General features: G+C 41.9%; 1 protein-coding gene across 4 annotated transcripts in view; it reads left to right on the forward strand.

Annotated features, from left to right (window-relative positions):
• The window catches only part of LOC116630056 (protein FAM47E-like), a 36,307-nt gene extending 18,612 nt beyond the window's left edge, over positions 1-17,695 (forward strand). Inside the window, exons 6-8 of one of the 4 annotated variants that reach the window (XM_032400572.1) lie at positions 2,757-2,912; positions 12,505-12,582; positions 17,093-17,695. In XM_032400572.1, the coding sequence (XP_032256463.1) occupies positions 2,757-2,912; positions 12,505-12,582; positions 17,093-17,107 (249 nt within the window). In that variant the 3' untranslated portion in view covers positions 17,108-17,695. Of the gene's footprint in view, positions 1-2,756; positions 2,913-12,504; positions 12,726-13,726; positions 13,834-14,962; positions 15,356-17,092 lie in introns of those variants that run through there. The other 3 variants (XM_032400570.1, XM_032400571.1, XM_032400569.1) reach the window with 3 other exon arrangements.

Raw genomic sequence — 17,695 nt, forward strand, 5'->3', positions numbered from 1 at the left:
AGGGAGTCTGCTTCTCCCTCTCACTTTCCCTCTGTGTTCTCTCTCTATGGCTCAAATAAATAAAATCTTTAAAAAAATTTTTTAATTTAAATAAAAATAAATTTTATTTATTTATTTAAGAGACAGAGATAGTGACAGAGAGCACATCCTACTTGTTATTTGATGTCTAGTGTCTCATAAACCATTATATGTGTGTGTATATTTATATTATATTTATATTTATACTTATTTCAACTTTTTGGCTGCTGCATGTGGGACGGTAAATCTGATCCCTATTCCAGAAGTGGAAATCCCCATCTTTATTTTTATCCCACATACTCTTGGGCCTGCTACATTGCTCTTTGGTCTTCTTTAAAACTCTGAGCTTTCCCTCAACCTTACCTGTGCTCATAATATTCTCTCTGCCTGAAGTGCCCCTCTTCCCATGTCTGCCTTCTCGTATCTTCCTCTAGGCCCAGGTCATATGCCAGTTTTTCCATAGAGATTTTTCAGGTCCCTTGGTTGCCATTAATTCATTCGTACTTCTAATCTCTCCCAGCAGTCTGTGTCCTTACTGCAGCATACCTCTCTTTGCCTTGTATATTCCTTCATCCATTTGTCTATGCAATCCTTCAACAAACATTTCTGATTTTCTACTGCTATGTGCCAAAAAGTGCTGGGAACAAATGAAGGAGCAGAGACAAAGGCTTGTTTCCTGCACTTAAGGAGCTTACAGCTAGTTGGGTCAACAGGTAAACGATTAACTATAATGAAATGATGTCATGGTTCATAGAGACCTAGGAAGAAGTAATCAATTCCACCAAGCACGGGGTGAGGGTGGGTTCAGTGAAGCCCTCACAGAAGAAATTATGTTTGTACTGAGTCTTGAAAGATTACTAGTCACCGTAACATATTTCAGAACTCAGATCTGTAGTGTAACAGTAGTATAGATTTCATCCCCTCCTTTTTTTTCTCCTTCTCTTTCCTTCCACGCCCCCTGCTTGTGCGCTCATTCTTTCTCTGTCTGACAAATAAATAAGTGAAATCTTTTTTTTGAAGATTTTATTTATTTATTTGACAGAGAGAGAGAGAGAGATACAAGTAAACAGACAGGCAGGCAGGCAGAGGCAGAGGGAGAAGCAGGCTTCCCGCTGAGCAGGGAGCCCGATGTGGGGCTCGATCCCAGGACCCTGGGATCATGACCTGAGCCGAAGGCAGACGCTTAACCGACTGAGCCACCCAGGTATCCCAATAAGTGAAATCTTTTTTAAAAAGTTAAAAAAAATAAATAAATAAACATCCTACAATGCTTAGGAGAGCACCCTCCCTGACCCCCCAACAAAGGATTATCCAGCTCAAAGTATCAATAATGCCAAGTTAAACAATCAATTTTAATTCAACAAATATTATTGAGCACCTATTATGTCCAAAATATTGTTCTAGATGCCAGAAGGTCGTATCCAGGAACAATCTCTGAAGCTTACATTTTAGAGGATGAAAGGAGAGACAAGCCATCGGAAGACTATATAGCATATCAAATGGTGATATGTACTGTTAAGAAAAGTGAGGCAGGGAAGGAAAACAAGGAGTGTTGTGAGGTGGTTACAATTTTTAAACAGTATTCTTGAAATGGAGGGATCAAGATGCTGAATTCAGCTCTGAGAAGGGCTCACTCCCCACCCCCCCACTCTGCTCTGTCCCATCCTCTCTGCTTTAGATAAGGAATATCTGACTTGACTCTAGAATGACCCACACATTCTGCCTCAGGTTTAAATGTGAGTGAGAAGAGAGAGGGGCAGAGTCTTTGTGGTTTCATATCTTTGCCTTGCTGAGTGTGTGGGCATGATATCCACGCTATCAGGCTATGATCCAACAGATCTCTTTACGTCCTTCATTCGCTACTGAGGAATGGGAGAAAGAAAGGAATGACATTTATTCTTCCTTCTCTTTCTCTCTTCCAACTGGAGGCAAGAGATGAGTGTTGGAGAGCATAGTTGTTGTTGTTGCTGTTGCTGGAGAGCATTTTGATCGTAAGTAGTGTAGCATTTACAAGGCTGAACACAGTGCTGGGCTCATAGTAAGTCTATAGCTCATTATTTTGGTTGACTGAGTATTGGTGTTTTTTTGAGATTTATTTATTTTAGAGAGAGACAGAGAGATGGGGACCATTGCGAGCAGGGGGAGGGGCAGAGGAAGACGAAGAGGGAGAGAAGCAGACTCCCCTCTGAGCGATGAACCTGACATGGGGCTCGATCCCAGGACCCTGAGATCATGACCAGAGCTGAAATCAAGAGTCAGATGCTTAACCGACTGAGCCATGCAGGCGCCCCGGTTGGCTCAGTATTGTTTAAGGTCATTATCCTTCAGTGAAATATGTGATTTTTATATGATTTCTAGCTGCTTTACATAACTTTCTCCTTTAATCTTTACTACAACCCTATGGAGTGGATACTATTATCTCCATTTTACAGATGAAGAATTAAATAATTTGCCCGTGGACTCATAGCTACTAAGTAGAGGAGGCTGGTTTTGAATCCATGTTTGTCTAAGTCCAAAGGCCATACTTAACCATCACATTATTTTCTCGTTCATGAACTTTTCAAGGTACCTTTGTAAACCAAAGCATACTGAAACTTCATAAAATATTTTGGCAAGGATCAATCATAAACTAAATAAAATACAATAAATGCTACTGCTTTCATAAGCTAAATCTTCAACTTATTGAAATGACAAGCATAAAAAACAAATGAAATTGGGAATAATGTTATTTTCTGTAGAATCCTCATAAACCAAAGTGTGTGAAGATGAGGTATGGAGCATGGTATCTGAACACCAAGTTGTGGAAAAAGCAAAGAGCAGATGAACCTTTGGTTGACCCCAAGGTCTCATGTAAAGCTCAAGATGACAGTTTTAAAAAGGAGCTGCAGGAACAGGTATGTGTATATGCTGAGATTTGATCATCTGATCTAAAGATTATCACAGCGTACCTGGTACTTCAGATTGAAGCCAGTCTTTGGGTGAAACATAAACTCCAGAAAGTCTTCCAGCTTGCATGTTGACCTCAGCAATGAGAAAGCCAAGCCATTATATTGTATGTGTATGTGTAATAAGTATACATTGTATGTGTCATAAGTAAGACTTGGAATCTCCTGACTTTGTGGTAGACACACCATCTCTAAAGATGGGACAACCACTCATCGTATTCCTAGCATTCTTGGAACAATTAATTCTATGGATAAATTGGCTGTTCAAAAGGCGGTGTGACCCGGTAGGACCACCTCTGCTTAGAATGGATATAACATCATGGGTTCTTTGAGTAACTAAATGTGAAGCTTATTTTTGTCAGCAACGGATGAATGTTAAAGAATTCAGAATTACATTTGGGAAACATCTTTATGCAGTTCAGCAGAGTTGTAGGATCTGTCTGAAAGAAAAGGGGCAAAGGTTAATAAACACTGATTGATATCACAAAGCAACAAACACACGTAACAAGGATGTGCTCTAATGTTACTGCAAATAAACTCTGTCTGCCCAACTCTTGTGTACAAGTGCCTAACAGAAAGAAGGTACTCATCGTAGTCCTGGAAATTTGGAAGTAATGATGCAACACCTGAACAGAACTCTGATAAGAATATTTGTGAACCTCTTCTCTTTTACAACAGGTCCAAAACTTCTCCCAGATAATGATGTGAAAACACTTTGGAAAAAAGTAAAATGCTGTTCAAATTTGCCTACTCATTCATTCAGTAATCACTCATTGATTGCCTCCTTTAGATTGGAAAGCTGAGACGGGAAGGATGGTCATTTTTATCTTTTCTAGTAGTGGGTATGAAATTCTTGTTTTCAGATGTGGGGCATGACAGAAATTTATAAGCACAAGATGCTTATATAAGCCTATAAATAATGTAAATAATGTTCAGTAGAATTTCTTGGTGTATGTTTTCTGGAGCAAAATATCTAAGTTTATGTGAATTTCACACATAACATAAAACTATTCCAGTTGTACTTAAAAAAATAAAACAAATGAATGAACAATTCTCAATGAATTTAATATTGAAAAACAAAAATGGTTACAAAACTTATTGTTTTAAAGGGTCTTAGAAGTTTTTTTTTAAGAAATATATTCTTAAAGACTAATTCTTAAAGGTTTAAGGAATTTTACAAAAATATTCCATTTTGATGGCAAAAGTAAGTAAAGATGTTTGCCAAAATGGTGACAGTAAGTTCATGAAAAAGAAGTAATGTTTAGATTTTGGAAATATGGTTATATATTACAGTAAAAGATTATTTACCTGACAGCTTAGACACAGGGAGGATTCAAAACAATGGGGTTGTTCCATAATGATGTTTATAAATCACACTCTTGTAATTCCTGAAGATTGAATTACCCTGTGCTTGACTTCTTGGCATCCCACTTGACTATGGCATCCCAATTCGTAAGACACAGGAGTGATGGGATGCTGATAAAGGCAGTCACTATGATGACATGGCTATCTTGCTGGGAACACATGAGTTTCTCTATTCTTGGTTGCGTTCATTTGGAAGGTGAAATGGTATTAAAGAACTGAGTTACAATGACATAAACTTATCTATCCAATTTTAAAATTCAAATAAATGAAAGGTAAAACCAAAAGGATACATAAATACCTCAAAGATGTTGGGACTGGATCAAATCTTTTCTGATTGTCATGGCCTTTGAAGTTAAAATCTATTAAAGAACAAAATTCAACCAAGTAAATTTAAAGGTGTAATTAGCCTTATTCAGTGACTCACGAATTGGGCACCATCCTAATAACTGGAAGTGTGCTCCAAGGAGTTGTATAAAATGGATGGCTTTTATAGGCAGAAATGGAGTGGGTCAAGGAAATTATCGCAAAAGAAAAGATTGTTCCAGGTAAGGTCACCTTTCTTAGGCGGAAGGGCAGGGATATTATACAGAGTACCTCCCTAGTGCTCATCGGGAAATTCTAGACTGACTGGTTTAAAATCCCACTCGTGGGAGAGGCTGAAACTGCAATTAGATTAGGTATTAAATCTCGGTGGGGCTTAACATAAGTGACTCCATTTTTGGACCTGTTGTTTCTTTTTAACACTCCCCCCTCCCCTGTTCCCTTCATGAACCTGTCAGCTGAACTGAGAGGTGTGATCAAAATTGAAGGCATTAGTACTACTCTCAGCTGGCGGTCTGTTCTAACAGCTTTTGTTGATCCCATTTCTTTTGATGAATCGCTGTGGTGTTCACAGGTCGTGACTTCAGGCTCACAGTCTTTTAGCCAGCCATTCTCTTCGTCTCTTTTTTGATGTTCCAGTCTTAGGGAGATCATTTGCTTGGTGATAAGCGGCTACAAACATGCATTTCAAGCTTTTGAGAGAACGGAACACACCAGGGAGATTATTACGATAACCATAAGCAGGATCATTCCCAATGTTTGGAGTGCACTTTGGAGCCATGGTTCCCAAGACCAAAACAATTAAAGAATGACCCAGTCATAAGAGTCACCCTTTTAAGCAAGTGGCTTGCTCAGTGATGTAATGTAACTGAGTTTCAGCTTCCCCAGAAGTGTTAATCCAGGTGCCTGCAGCATGTGGTGCTGGCCATAGCACAGACAGCTCTTTGCCCAGCTGAAAGATAATCCTGTTGTCAAGGACAACTTTGGCCAGAAAGTCTAAGGATCTTTGCTGGGCAGCTAGGGTCTTAGCAATGGAATCTGCAATGTCTCCAAGAGTTAAGAAGTTTCTGATCATAGCCTCATTTGTATTTACTCCTACACCAGAGGTCAGCCAGGTTTTTAGTGCATATGGGAAGAGAACCATCTAGCCTGAAATAAAAAGTCATCCTAAGTGCCTGACAAAGATGGGTCCTGCTGGTGAGATCTCTTGGTGAGTGGGGGCAGATCTGATCTTGATATAATCATGGGCATGTGGGGGTGCAAATATACAAAGATTCACGTGAGTAAATGTGTCTACTTGGGTACCTGCTTCTAAGCAGGGGTCAACTGTAGTTTGTGGTGATGTGGGAATATAAGAGAAATTGGTCACAGGGAGGACCAGGGGGTCTCTTGCATCATGACGAATCCAGTAATCTGCAAGTTTGCCTCCCTTAGCAATGGACTGGGAGATACAGATGATGGAATTATCTTTCCTGGCCAGGGTTAGACTAATGAAAAGAGAAGAAGAAGGGGTTTCATGTGTAGTCAAAGTAGGAGGTATTAATCAGAGTCTTGGGTAGAAGCAGTCTACTTTGGTGCCAGATAACTTCTCTTCCTCACCTATGTGATTCAGAGTTCTCCAGCATCGGTACAGGACCAGATGCCAAGTGGGGCCTTCTTTAGCTGTGGGCTGTGTATCCAGGGCTCAATACCCTCTAGTTCTGTAGCAGTGTCAGTGGTCAGAAGTACCACTGTCAGAAGTGGTCAGCCTTTCTAATGGGGCTCAAGGGCTGTCTTTCTTTGATGATGCTTCTGGAATACCCAATCATCAGACTCTAGACTGTGGCCTTGAATTGGGATCAGATTAAATCTTCTTTAATCTGTTGATGATATGCTTGAGCATCAGACAGTAAAGAGGTACAGTAGCTGGTCATCCTAGCATGAGACAAGGGATCAGCAGAAGGTTGTATTAGACATTGGTCTGACGGTGACTATCTCCTGTGGACTGAGTTTATGTTTCCCAAAGGAGGTGCTGCAAACAGTCAGGGAGAGCAAAAGTAATACCTTAAGCCAGGGGAGTCCCATGATTTCAGCAAGTTCAGAAATGTTAAGTTTGAGGATCCCATTAGTTCTCTCAACCTCGCCTGATGATTCCGGGTGATAAAGACAATGATAATTCCGAAACGTTTGCAAGGTTTTCATTAAGCCTCCTGTGATTTTCCAAGTAAAGTGGGTGCCTTGATGGCTGGAGATTGTGGAAGGTATCCCCCAAGTGGGAAACACATTCTCTGACAGTTTCTTTGCCATCGTGAGGACATCAGCCTTGTAGCAGGGGAAGGCTTTCACGCATCCAGAAAGCACACACAAGTAACAGAACAGATTGATAACCCGAGCTAAGGGGCAGTTGAATGAAGTCCAGCTGCAGGTGTCCCGAGGGTCCAGAGGGAGGAGGTCTGAGGCCTTTGGAAACAAAAATAGTTTCTCTAGGATTATGAACTTGGCCCGTCAGACATTGCTGCAGACTGTTTTTGCAGTTTTATAGAAGTTTCCCCACCAATGTCAGTTCATGATCTGAGTTCATCTTAAAAGCCCTGCAGTGGGTTCGGTAATGCAAAAACCAAAGAGTGGGGGACGCCTGGGTGGCTCAGTTGGTTAAGCAACTGCCTTCGGCTCAGGTCATGATCCTGGATTCCCGGGATCGAGTCCCACATCGGGCTCCCTGCTCGGCAGGGAGTCTGCTTCTCCCTCTGACCCTACCCCCTCTCATGCTCTCTCTCTCAAATAAATAAATAAAAATATTAAAAAAAAAAAAAAACCAAAGAGTGGGGTTTGTCAGGGAGCCAGGAAGAACCAAGCAGCTGTCTTGAGTTTCCCATAGCCCCAACTGTTCGTTTCATTTACAGCCCCTGTTTACTCATCTTACTTTCTGATTCAGGTGCAGACTGTTGCCATGTTACAAGGATACCAGGATGGCCAAAATCTGGCGAGGAGGGGTCATTTTTTTGCAGAAGCAGAATGGGTTTCATCCACGTGCCACAGTCTTTATAGATTTATTTACTGCTGCCTTTGCACAAAAGTCAGCTGGGGCATTTCCCTGACACTCAGGTTTCAGTCTCTCAGTGTGAGCCTCAGTTTTGATGACAGCAATTTCAGGAGGTAAGAGCCTAGTGGTAAGAAGATCATTTACCTGTTGCCCATTTTTGACTGAGTCCCAGAGGACATAAGAAAGCCCTTTTGTTTCTGTAACATCCCTAAGTCATGGACAACCCCAAAGACATGCTGGCTATCGGTATAAATATTAAGTTTGTCCTCCCGATAGCTGGCATGCTCGGGTAAGGGCACGGAGCTCTGTCTGTTGTGTGGATGGAGCTTGGGGAAGGTTTCCTCTTTCGAGTGGGTCATCTTGGGTAGGAGTAGCACAGCCAGCTTGAAAATCCCTTTTCATTTCTACGGTATGACCCATCCACGAAGATTATAGATCAGGAGTAGTTAAAGGAGTATCTCATAAATCAGGACGTGCTATCACAAAACGGGACATCAGTACCTTGTAGTCACGGACTCGACCTCCTCAGGTAGAGGTAGTAACGTAGCAGGATTAAGGGTGTTGCGATGTTTAAGACACAGATGAGGCGGTGGACGCAGAAGGATCTCATAGGAAGTTAGTCTGCCTGCAAGAAAGGCTGAGGCAATTCTGAGTTAAGAAGACTTCAGACAGGGTCAAATCTGACGAGACCGCCACTCGTTTTGCTGCGGTGTCTGTAGCCTTAAGACAGCTGGGATAGGCGGGAGCAACTGAATCAAGGTGCGTGCTGTGCTAGGTAATAGGCCTCTGTTTACTACCCTCCTCTTGAGTGAGCATTCCCAGGGCTTGATTATCCCTTTCCTGCACAAAGAAGGTGAAAGGTTTTGCACAGTTAGGTGGCCCTAAGGCAGGCGGTTCTTACACTGCTTCTTTCAGTCTCCTGAAAGCCTGCTCACGTTTGTCTTCCCAAGGAAAGTGTTCAGGGACTGAAATTTTAGTAAGTTCATAGAGTGGGGTAGCTAATAGCGAAAAATTAGGAGCCCATCGTCTGCAATAACCAGTCAAGCCTAGTCATCCACAGATGCGTCACCTAGCTGAGGGTGTAGGAAATTCCTGGATTAGCTTAATTCTTTTGGGACACAGCTGAAGTCCTTCAGGGCTTAGGTAATGACCCAGGTAATGAACCGTGTCTAGAGGTAATTGTAATTTTCTCTTAGAGACTTTGTGTCCCTTTTCAGCTAACTGCTCTAGCAAATAGATGGAATCTTTTGTGGACTCCTCTTTGGAGGCTGAAAGTAGCAAGAGGTCATCTACATATTGCAAAAGGGTGGATTTCCCAAGGAACTGGAGTGTTGCTTAAATCTTGGTGAAGTGCTCAAGAGAAGTAAGAAGGGACCTCATGAATTCTTCAGGCATGACTGGCCAGGTAGAGTGTTGACAGTTCAAGTAAGGCAAATAGATATGGCTATTGGGGTCACCAGGGGTGTTGAAAAAGGCTGAACAGATCCACCGCAGTGGACCATTTGGAGTCTGGTAGAACGTGTGACAGAAGGGTGTTCAGGTTTGGAATGACTGGGATGGGGAATCACTGTCTTATTAATAGCTCTCAAATCCTGGAAAAATCAGCATCCCGTCCATGAGGTGTCCAGACTGGCGAGGTCGGGTGTGGCAGGAACTGGTACAAGGGATGATTAGCCCTGGGGCACTTAGGTCTTCAGTGGGTATGAGGCCTTGTACAGTCTCAGGCTTTAATGGTTAGTGCGGTAATTTAGGGAGAGGTTTAGTTATACCCGTCTGAAGTCTCTAGGAATGGCTTGTCAATGTTTGGCTGCTATTTTGTGAGCTTCTTGTGGTCCCTGAGATGTTGAAGACCAAGGATCTCGAATACCATCCATGGGGTTTTGCTGTCTTGCTTCCTGCCTCCATTTTTGGACTTCAGCAGTCCTACCAACATGTGTACATGCTGATAAAGACCTGGCAGCTGGGGTCAGGGGCCCTGATGATGACTCAAATTCTTCAAAAAACATTTGGGCTTCCTCCCTAGGTTTAGGAAGTTCTTTAATTATGGCCACTAGTTCAGTCTTTGACCAAGGGGAGACAGATACCTGAGAGGTTCGTTTGCAACCTTGGGTTGTTTTATTTTAAAAGGTAACTGTCCAATAGTCTCTTCAGAGTGGAAAGGATGTTTGGACAGAGGATTAATACAACATGAGTTCTTAGGTAAAAAAGGATAGGAGCAGTAGAAGTAACCTCCGTCCTATGGTCTTTTATTTTAGGTACCTCTTGTGTCTCTAATTTTTCATTGGCCTTTTGTAACGAAGTAGTTCAGTGAAGCTATTTTGGAATCTACAAACCTTTTGGAGGCTTCTGCATACCGATTAAATAGGCATCCCATTCTGTATGTTTGACTTGGGACATTCTTGCTCTCAAGTGCATTTCTTAAATGAGTGATCTATCTGACTGGAACGTTCCCCATAATGGTCATTGTAATTCTAGGTTATTTTTTAGTACAATTTTGCCATTTTGCTAGATATCTGAAGCTTCTGGGACCAGAGTTCTTAAACATAAAATAAGCAAGTGTGAGGGAAGGTGGAGCTCTGGATATAAAGGATCCCATTTCTTTTAGCTAGGCCTTTGGGTTTCTTGGAGCCAAACCAATACCTAAGAGGGCCTCTCATGTGAGTCTTCTCAAAGTGGCAAGCACTCTAACAACCTTTAAATGCTCAACTTCTGCCCACCCATCTTTTCAGCTTGCCTCCTGAGATTATCATTAGCAGCTAGCCCTTATTTAATACTGAATACCTAAGGCCTCCCACCGGGCCCGTCCAGCCCAAAGCAGACCCAGATCAGCCCAAATCAGACCCAGTCCAGTCCCAAATCCAATCCAGTCTGGCTTTTAAGTTGGACCCAGTAACCAGCAGTTCCCTGTGTGGAATCTGGAGATTAGAAAAAGGATTGAATTAGCAGACCCCAAAGAATGGGGGGTATGGACTGATCCCAAACAAATGGGGAGCTAGAGCCGCCAACATGGATCTGGTGATCGAACCAAGGGTTTGGGTTTCCAGTGGGCTGGGGGACTGTGGAGAGCCAATCTGATCAGGAGCTTGAAGCAGAGTGTGGAGCTCAGAACTAAGAGGAAGTTCCCAGTGGCCCTCAGAAGCAGTAAGAAAAAGAACTCAAAGTGTCCTCAGGCACCATGCCTGTTTCTTATTGTCCCCAAAGTCGCTGGAAGTCTCCTTGGGTCCCACTGCTGCCACCCAATCTGTTAAAGAACAACAATTCAAACAAGTAAATCTGAAGATCTGATTGCCTTTATTCAATGATTCATGAATTGGCAGCAGTTCATCTAACAAATAGAAGGGCGTCCCAAGGACTTTTATAAAATGGAAGGCTTTTATAGGCAGAAATGGGGTGGGATAAGGAAGTTATTAGCAAAATAAAGAAAGGCTTGTTGTAGGCAAGGTCTCCTTCCTTAGAGGGAAAGGCTGTGGTTTTTAGCAGAGCACCTCAGCTAGTGCTCATCAGGAAACTCCACACGGACTGGTTTAAAATCCCACTCCTGGGACAGGCTGAACCGACAGTTAGGTTAGGCATTAAATCTTGGTGAGGCTTAACAGAATTGACTCCATTTCGGGCCTGCTGTTCCTTTTTAACAGATCTCAAAATTATGGATATATTGTCAAGTGAAAAAAGCACTCCTGTTTCTCGCTCTATTAGTCTCAATTCTGGTCACCAAATGTGTGAGGACTTTTTCCCCCACACCAAGCAATTGTCTGATTCTCCAGACACCAGCTGGGTGTCCTACTACAATTTAACTCAAGTCTGCCACTGTCTACCTGCAGTTGGCATCAGACCTGACAGGGTAAGGGCTCAGTCTCACAACCCTGCCCCCACTTCCGATGCCGATCACAAATCAGGTTCTCACCTGTGCTTCTGACCAGGAGGTCCCCACACCTCCTCCTCGGGTTCTGTCATCTGCATGAAGAACTCAGGAAAACAGCTTACTTACTAGATTTTGGGTTTATTATAAAAGGAGAGAACTCAGGAATAGCCAGATGCACAGAGCAAGGTATGTGAAAAAGGGTGCAGAGCTTCTGTGCCCTCGCTGAGCACACCGCCTTCCCAAAACCTCCACATATTCACCAACCTGGAAGCTCTCTGAACCCTGTCCTTTTGGGCTTTTATGGCAGCTTTAATACGTAGGCACGGTTGATTACATCATTGGTCATCTGCGATTAATTCAGCCAGAGATTGCAGGATGGAGCCGGAAGTTCCAACCCTCTCTTCACGTGGTTGTTTCCTCTGGCAACCAGACCCCATCCTGTGGCTCTCTAAGGGCTTTCCAAAAATCACCTTGTTAACATAATCTCTGTTGTGCTTAAAAGGGGCTAGTTATGAATAACAAAAAATTCTCCTTTTGCCTTTGTGGCTCTTATCACTTAGGAAATTGCAATGGTTTTAGGAGCTCTGTGTCAGGAATGGGAAGAAGACCAAATATATATGTCTTATTAAAAATCACAGTATCATACTTGTTAGTCTCAAATAGGTTAGATTCCAGACATCTGGGCTTAATAATTGTCTAATTGCTAAAAAGTGTTGCTTCTCCTTAATACAAGGATTTAAAAAAAGGGTTGGGAAAGGAGAGAAAGTTGGACATCTTTTGAAAGCCTTTATACTCATCGACTCGTGAACGTTATCTACACATATACTCCCAGATGAGAAGGAAGTGATTTAAAATGAGGTACTTTATAAAGAACCGACTGCTTTTATTAGGACAAGTATGGAATCAAACTTCTAACAGCTGACTGGTTTTTTTTTGTCTTTGTTTTTGTTTTAATGTGGATCGTCTTTTAGGAGGAGTTACTTGCAGACCTTCATGGAACCATTGCCTTTAAGGATTTCATTCTAAGCAGAGGCTATAGGATGCCAAGTGTGAGTAAAGGGTCCTTTCAGAAAGACTGGCTGAGGGGCTCACAGGTGATGAGACAGGGTCAGTGCCCTCACAAAAGCAAAATACAGTTGACTCTTGGACACCACAGGCTTAAATTGTGCAGGTCCACTTAAATGTGGAAAAAAAATTTTTTTTTGGATAAATACAGTACAATACTAAAAATGTATTTTCTCTTATGACTTTCTTAATAACATTTTTCTCTAGCTTACATTAATGTAAGAAGATGGTATATAACATATATAACATACAAAATACATGTTAATCAACTGTTTATGTTATCAGTAAGGCTTCTGGTCAACAGTATGGATTATTAGTAAAGTTTCTGAGGAGTCAAACTTATACATGGATTTTCAGTTGAGTGGGGGGGGGCTGGTGCCCCTAACCCCCGTAGTATATTGTTCAAGGGTCAACTGTACTTCTCATACCAGGACTCAGGCCCCTGGAAGAAAGGGCATGCTTTTCCCCAGACAAAGGCCCAGAGATGGGATTTGGCTTTTGCTTTTTTTATTCTGCCTCTTTGGTTTCTGCTCTCAGAGGTGCTGCCTTCCTATTCGCTTACCTGCCTTGAGTTTGGCCTTAATGGGACCAAAGTGAAAGGGGTCTATGTGCCGGGCATGTACCTTGCAAGCTCTGTCACTCGCACACTCTGAAGTCTCCAGAAAGTCTTTGAGTGTCTTTTACTTCCACATCTAAGGACAAAGAGCTATGGCTTGGGTCAGGACAAAATGGAATTGAGATTCGCAATAGTGTTGTACTATGGGGTCAGCCTTGTGTGGAAACAGAACAGGGCAAAATTTCACTTCCCAGGGGCCCACCAGTATCTTCTGTGTTTTCCCCACTTTTTCTTACCTCCCATGTAGTTTCCCCTCTCTTAACTTGTAAAGCTAGCCCAGCTGCTTCCCACGTGGAGCGGCCACGCTTGGAAGGCCACGTGCCACATGGGTGGGGTGGGAGGTTGGCAGAGCAGACCATTTTTAGCAGGAGGGCCTCAGAGCCTAGAGTTCTGTGCCCAGACCAGCCCTGTCACCACAGCAAGAAACCAGCTAGCCAGGCTGCCAAAGTTGTAGCTATTAAGTCAAGCATTTATCCGGTGTCCTCTGTGTGCACATCCAACGTGTCTTTTAGGAAGCCGTGCAGCCAACATGAAGTTCAGGAAATGCAGTACTGGATTTCTTCTTTTCCATGAATGGCAGAGGGAGAGGAAGAGAATCCCAAGCAGACTCCCACTGACACGGGGCTCCATCTCACGACCCCGAATTCATGACCTGAGCTGAAAATGAGTTGGATACTCACTGACTGAGCCACCCAGGCACCCCTATGTTTATTATATTTTATCTAATTACCTAATTGCACATATTATATATTTTACAACATATGTAAATATACTTGAGCATAAATATAATTATGTGATATATGTGTATATATGTAAGTGTATATATATATTCCTCTTGCCAAGGACCATATATATAGGAGATATATATATATCTCCTTGTTTGCTGTTATAATAATTCAGTTCTGTCTTAACATTTTTTTAGTGGCAGAATACTTTTTAAAAAAAATTTTGATTTGTCCCTTGTTGGTTTAATCCATTTTGTTGATGAACATTTAGTTCAATTTTGGGCAAAAAGAAGCACGCCTGACACATCGGCGGTACTCTTTTGGCTGCATTAACTAGAGAGAGATGATGCCCCTGACTACAGCTGAGTCCTCTGAGAACACCTGTCATTCAAAACCCTGGAATATATTTTCTTCCTTTATTCTTACATCCTATATCCTCTATTTTATCAATAAAATTTCAACTAAAAGAGAGGAGGGAATGTATTTAGTATATATATTATATGTTTTCAATGTCATTATTTAAATATATATACATATATGTGTGTATATATATACACACATATATATATAAACACTCATTCTCTTTTTATTCACGTGAGGTCTGTGTGCACTATACATACACATTCATATATGTTACATGAGCACAGGTACTTTATACACATTCCAGTATCTGCTGCTGGATTATCTACTCTATTCATTACCCTCAGCTTCATTCTGTCTGCTACACAGATGGGTCCCAGGTTTTTAATAGAAGGGATGAGCAGCACGAGGCTTTGCTGAGCTGAGCTGGGCTGGACTTGGGCACAGAACAAATGGGAATTAGATTTAGGTATTTCTGATGCTGTACAAATAGCTTCCAAAGTCTCACATTTATCATGGCCAATTGTCAACATGGGATTTTGAGTACTAGAAGGATATATGTCAGAGTGTGAAATTGTGAATTTGGGTATGGTAGTGATTGTGGGCAGGACTGTACAATATTTGTTTGCCAATCTAATGAAGGTTTACTTTTTTTTTTTTAAGTTCCTTGAGAAGATGTATATCAGGAAGGAACATAAATGTGAATGTAATAAGACTTCTGTAAAATAACTCAAGCATAGAAGAATCTTGGGAAGATGATTAGACCAATTATATTTACTACATACTTGGCTATTTCTCTGTCCCATTTTAAACCTTAAATAAAATTTATGAGTGTTCCATGGATATACAACTTTGACTTGGCAACATCCATAAAGTTCATACTTAATACTTAAAAACATTTCACAATGGCCGTCTGCTTCTGTTAATCAATATCTTACATATCCTATCAGTGGTGAGATCAATAGTCACACATAGTCTTCTCACACTTTTGTAGCATTGTCAATATTACATAGTTATATCAACTATTTGTAAAAAATAAATAAAACCATAAATAAAAGCAGAATTACTCTGGGGCACCTGACTGACTATCGGTGGAGCATGGGACTCTTGATCTCAGAGTTGCATGTTCGAGCCCCACGTTGGGTATAGAGATTACTTAAAAATAAAATCTTAAAAAAAAAAAAAAGGCAGAATTACCCTATTGCACTTTCCCATAGTATTATTTTCCCTGGTCTTGAGTGAACACCACCTTTATTCTTTCTTTCGAATATTATTTTCTTTAATTTTGAATAAAGCTTACTCAAGTTTTTTCCCTTTTTAGGCATGTTAGTCTTGATAATAAATGTGTACCTAAAGATAAGGTCATAAGTCATAAAGTTTAATGGAAATTCAAGATGATATATATTTTAAAATTAATTTTCCAAAAATTATTTCTTGTTAAAAAGGTTAATGCTCATGTTAGGAAAATCAGAAAATATAAACTAACAGAATATAGAAATTGTGACTAATTCCTACAAAGTCAGAAATAACCACTCTTCACTCACTGGAATACATCCTTCGAGATCTTTCTCCATGAAACCCACTCTGTAAAATTTAATCAAAAAGGGAATTTATTAAAAGAATACTGAGTCCCAAAGTTTTGTGAGTGACTGCATCTGTCTTCAAATACAAAATCTCTGGGTGATGACCTTTCATCCTCTGGGTCTGTCACAATTTCATCTCAGTAATCTGCTGGACTGACTACATCGCAATTGTGCTGTGAACGAGTCTTTGCCATGCCCTCTGTGAGGTCACTTTACAGTGATGGAGTACATGATAGAAGCATGAACCCCATAGTGTCAGCCCATTCCTGTAAAATTAGTTACTTAGTGAGAGCCAATATGGGGTGGAATACCATGGTGGTGAATAAGCATTCAGTAAATCTATGAATGTTGGTGTGGGCAGAGGTTTGTTAAACAGGAACACAAATCCAAATCCAGAAAAAGTAGCTATTCCAGTAAAGCCACTTTTCTCAGAATTCCTTGATGTTTTCAATGCATCGCACATGCCCACTTTGTTCATGAGATCACCAGGCACCGTTGGGAGTGCCTGGGGAAAGACGTAGGCTGACATGCTAAGGCTAGGTTAGCCTTTTTACGTGATTATTGAGCGCTTCCTCTACAGCGGAGACCTTCAGCAGGTATTCATGAAGAACCAAATATCCTCATACTCTAGAGGATCCGTTCTGAGAGATCCCCTGAACGCCTCTTCCCCAGACATCTTTGTTACCATCAGCCTTGCATTCATGACCTTCCCAGTCTGGCTACCCAGCTACACCATCAGTTTCTGTCCAGTACAGGCGACATATGCACCTCAGGCCATGTCTCCTTTCAGACAAAGTGGTCAACAGGATGAAATGCTAAAAATTCTGCCTACTGGAAAATTCTCCTCAGTTGTTCTTCAGGGCCAGCCTTGAGTTGGACTAGAGCGTTGTGGCACTGCCATCGTCTTGGGCAGGTTGTTTGTTCAGTTCCCTGGGCTTCGCGAGCATCCCTGGGTCAGATGTGTAGGCGGAGGAAGAGCAGCAGTATGGTAGGACTGAGCACACCATGCAATCTGTCGTGTCTTCCATTTCTGCTCAAGCCCAGTCCTACACAGAGAACTTCCGCTTGATCGCGAGAAGCCATATAATTTGGTAATTAAACATGTGGACTTTGGGTCCAGAGGGTCTGGGTGCAAACCAAGCTCTGCTACTTATGAGCTATATGACTAGGTGGCAAATCACTTCTCCTCTCTCTGTATCCGTTTTCTCAGCTGAAGCAGGGATAATAGCAATAATAACAGAACTGCCTCCCAGAATTGTGGTGAAGATGAAAGGAAATGTGACAAGTAAAGTGCATGGAACAGTGCCCGGCACACAGTACAGACACACTAAATGTTAGCTGACTTTATGGCTTGGTGGATCAGGTGACCCCGAGTTTACAATGGGCATCAGTCGCTTGGTTACCTAATGGCTCATGATCAGGCTGCTGTATTTATTGGTGCCAAGCAACCAACCAAGATTGGCCTCTCAAAAGGAGAACAGTTATATGCCACAGAGTTCACGGCTGGGCTGCAAAACCCTGGGGGCCTGTGCTCTGCTTTGCCTTCCTGGACGTGCCAAAGCTCCATGCGGCAGCCCTATCTGCCACAAGTGTTTCAAGTACACTGGATTCATTGGATCAGAGGGCAGAGCTTCCTGGACCGGCTACAAGCCTTCTCTTGCTTCAAGCTGCCCTCAAAGCTGTTACCTCTCAGCTGACCGAAGAAATGAGCTGAAACAGCACATCTAAATCTGGCCTTCAAACTCCAAAGAGAAGTGCAGGTAGCGTACCATTATATATTATTTCCAACGCCCAGATAGGAGATGTAAGTAAC

Source organism: Phoca vitulina, unplaced genomic scaffold (genome assembly GCF_004348235.1).
Source record: "Phoca vitulina isolate PV1807 unplaced genomic scaffold, GSC_HSeal_1.0 scaffold3, whole genome shotgun sequence".
NCBI lineage: Eukaryota > Metazoa > Chordata > Mammalia > Carnivora > Phocidae > Phoca > Phoca vitulina.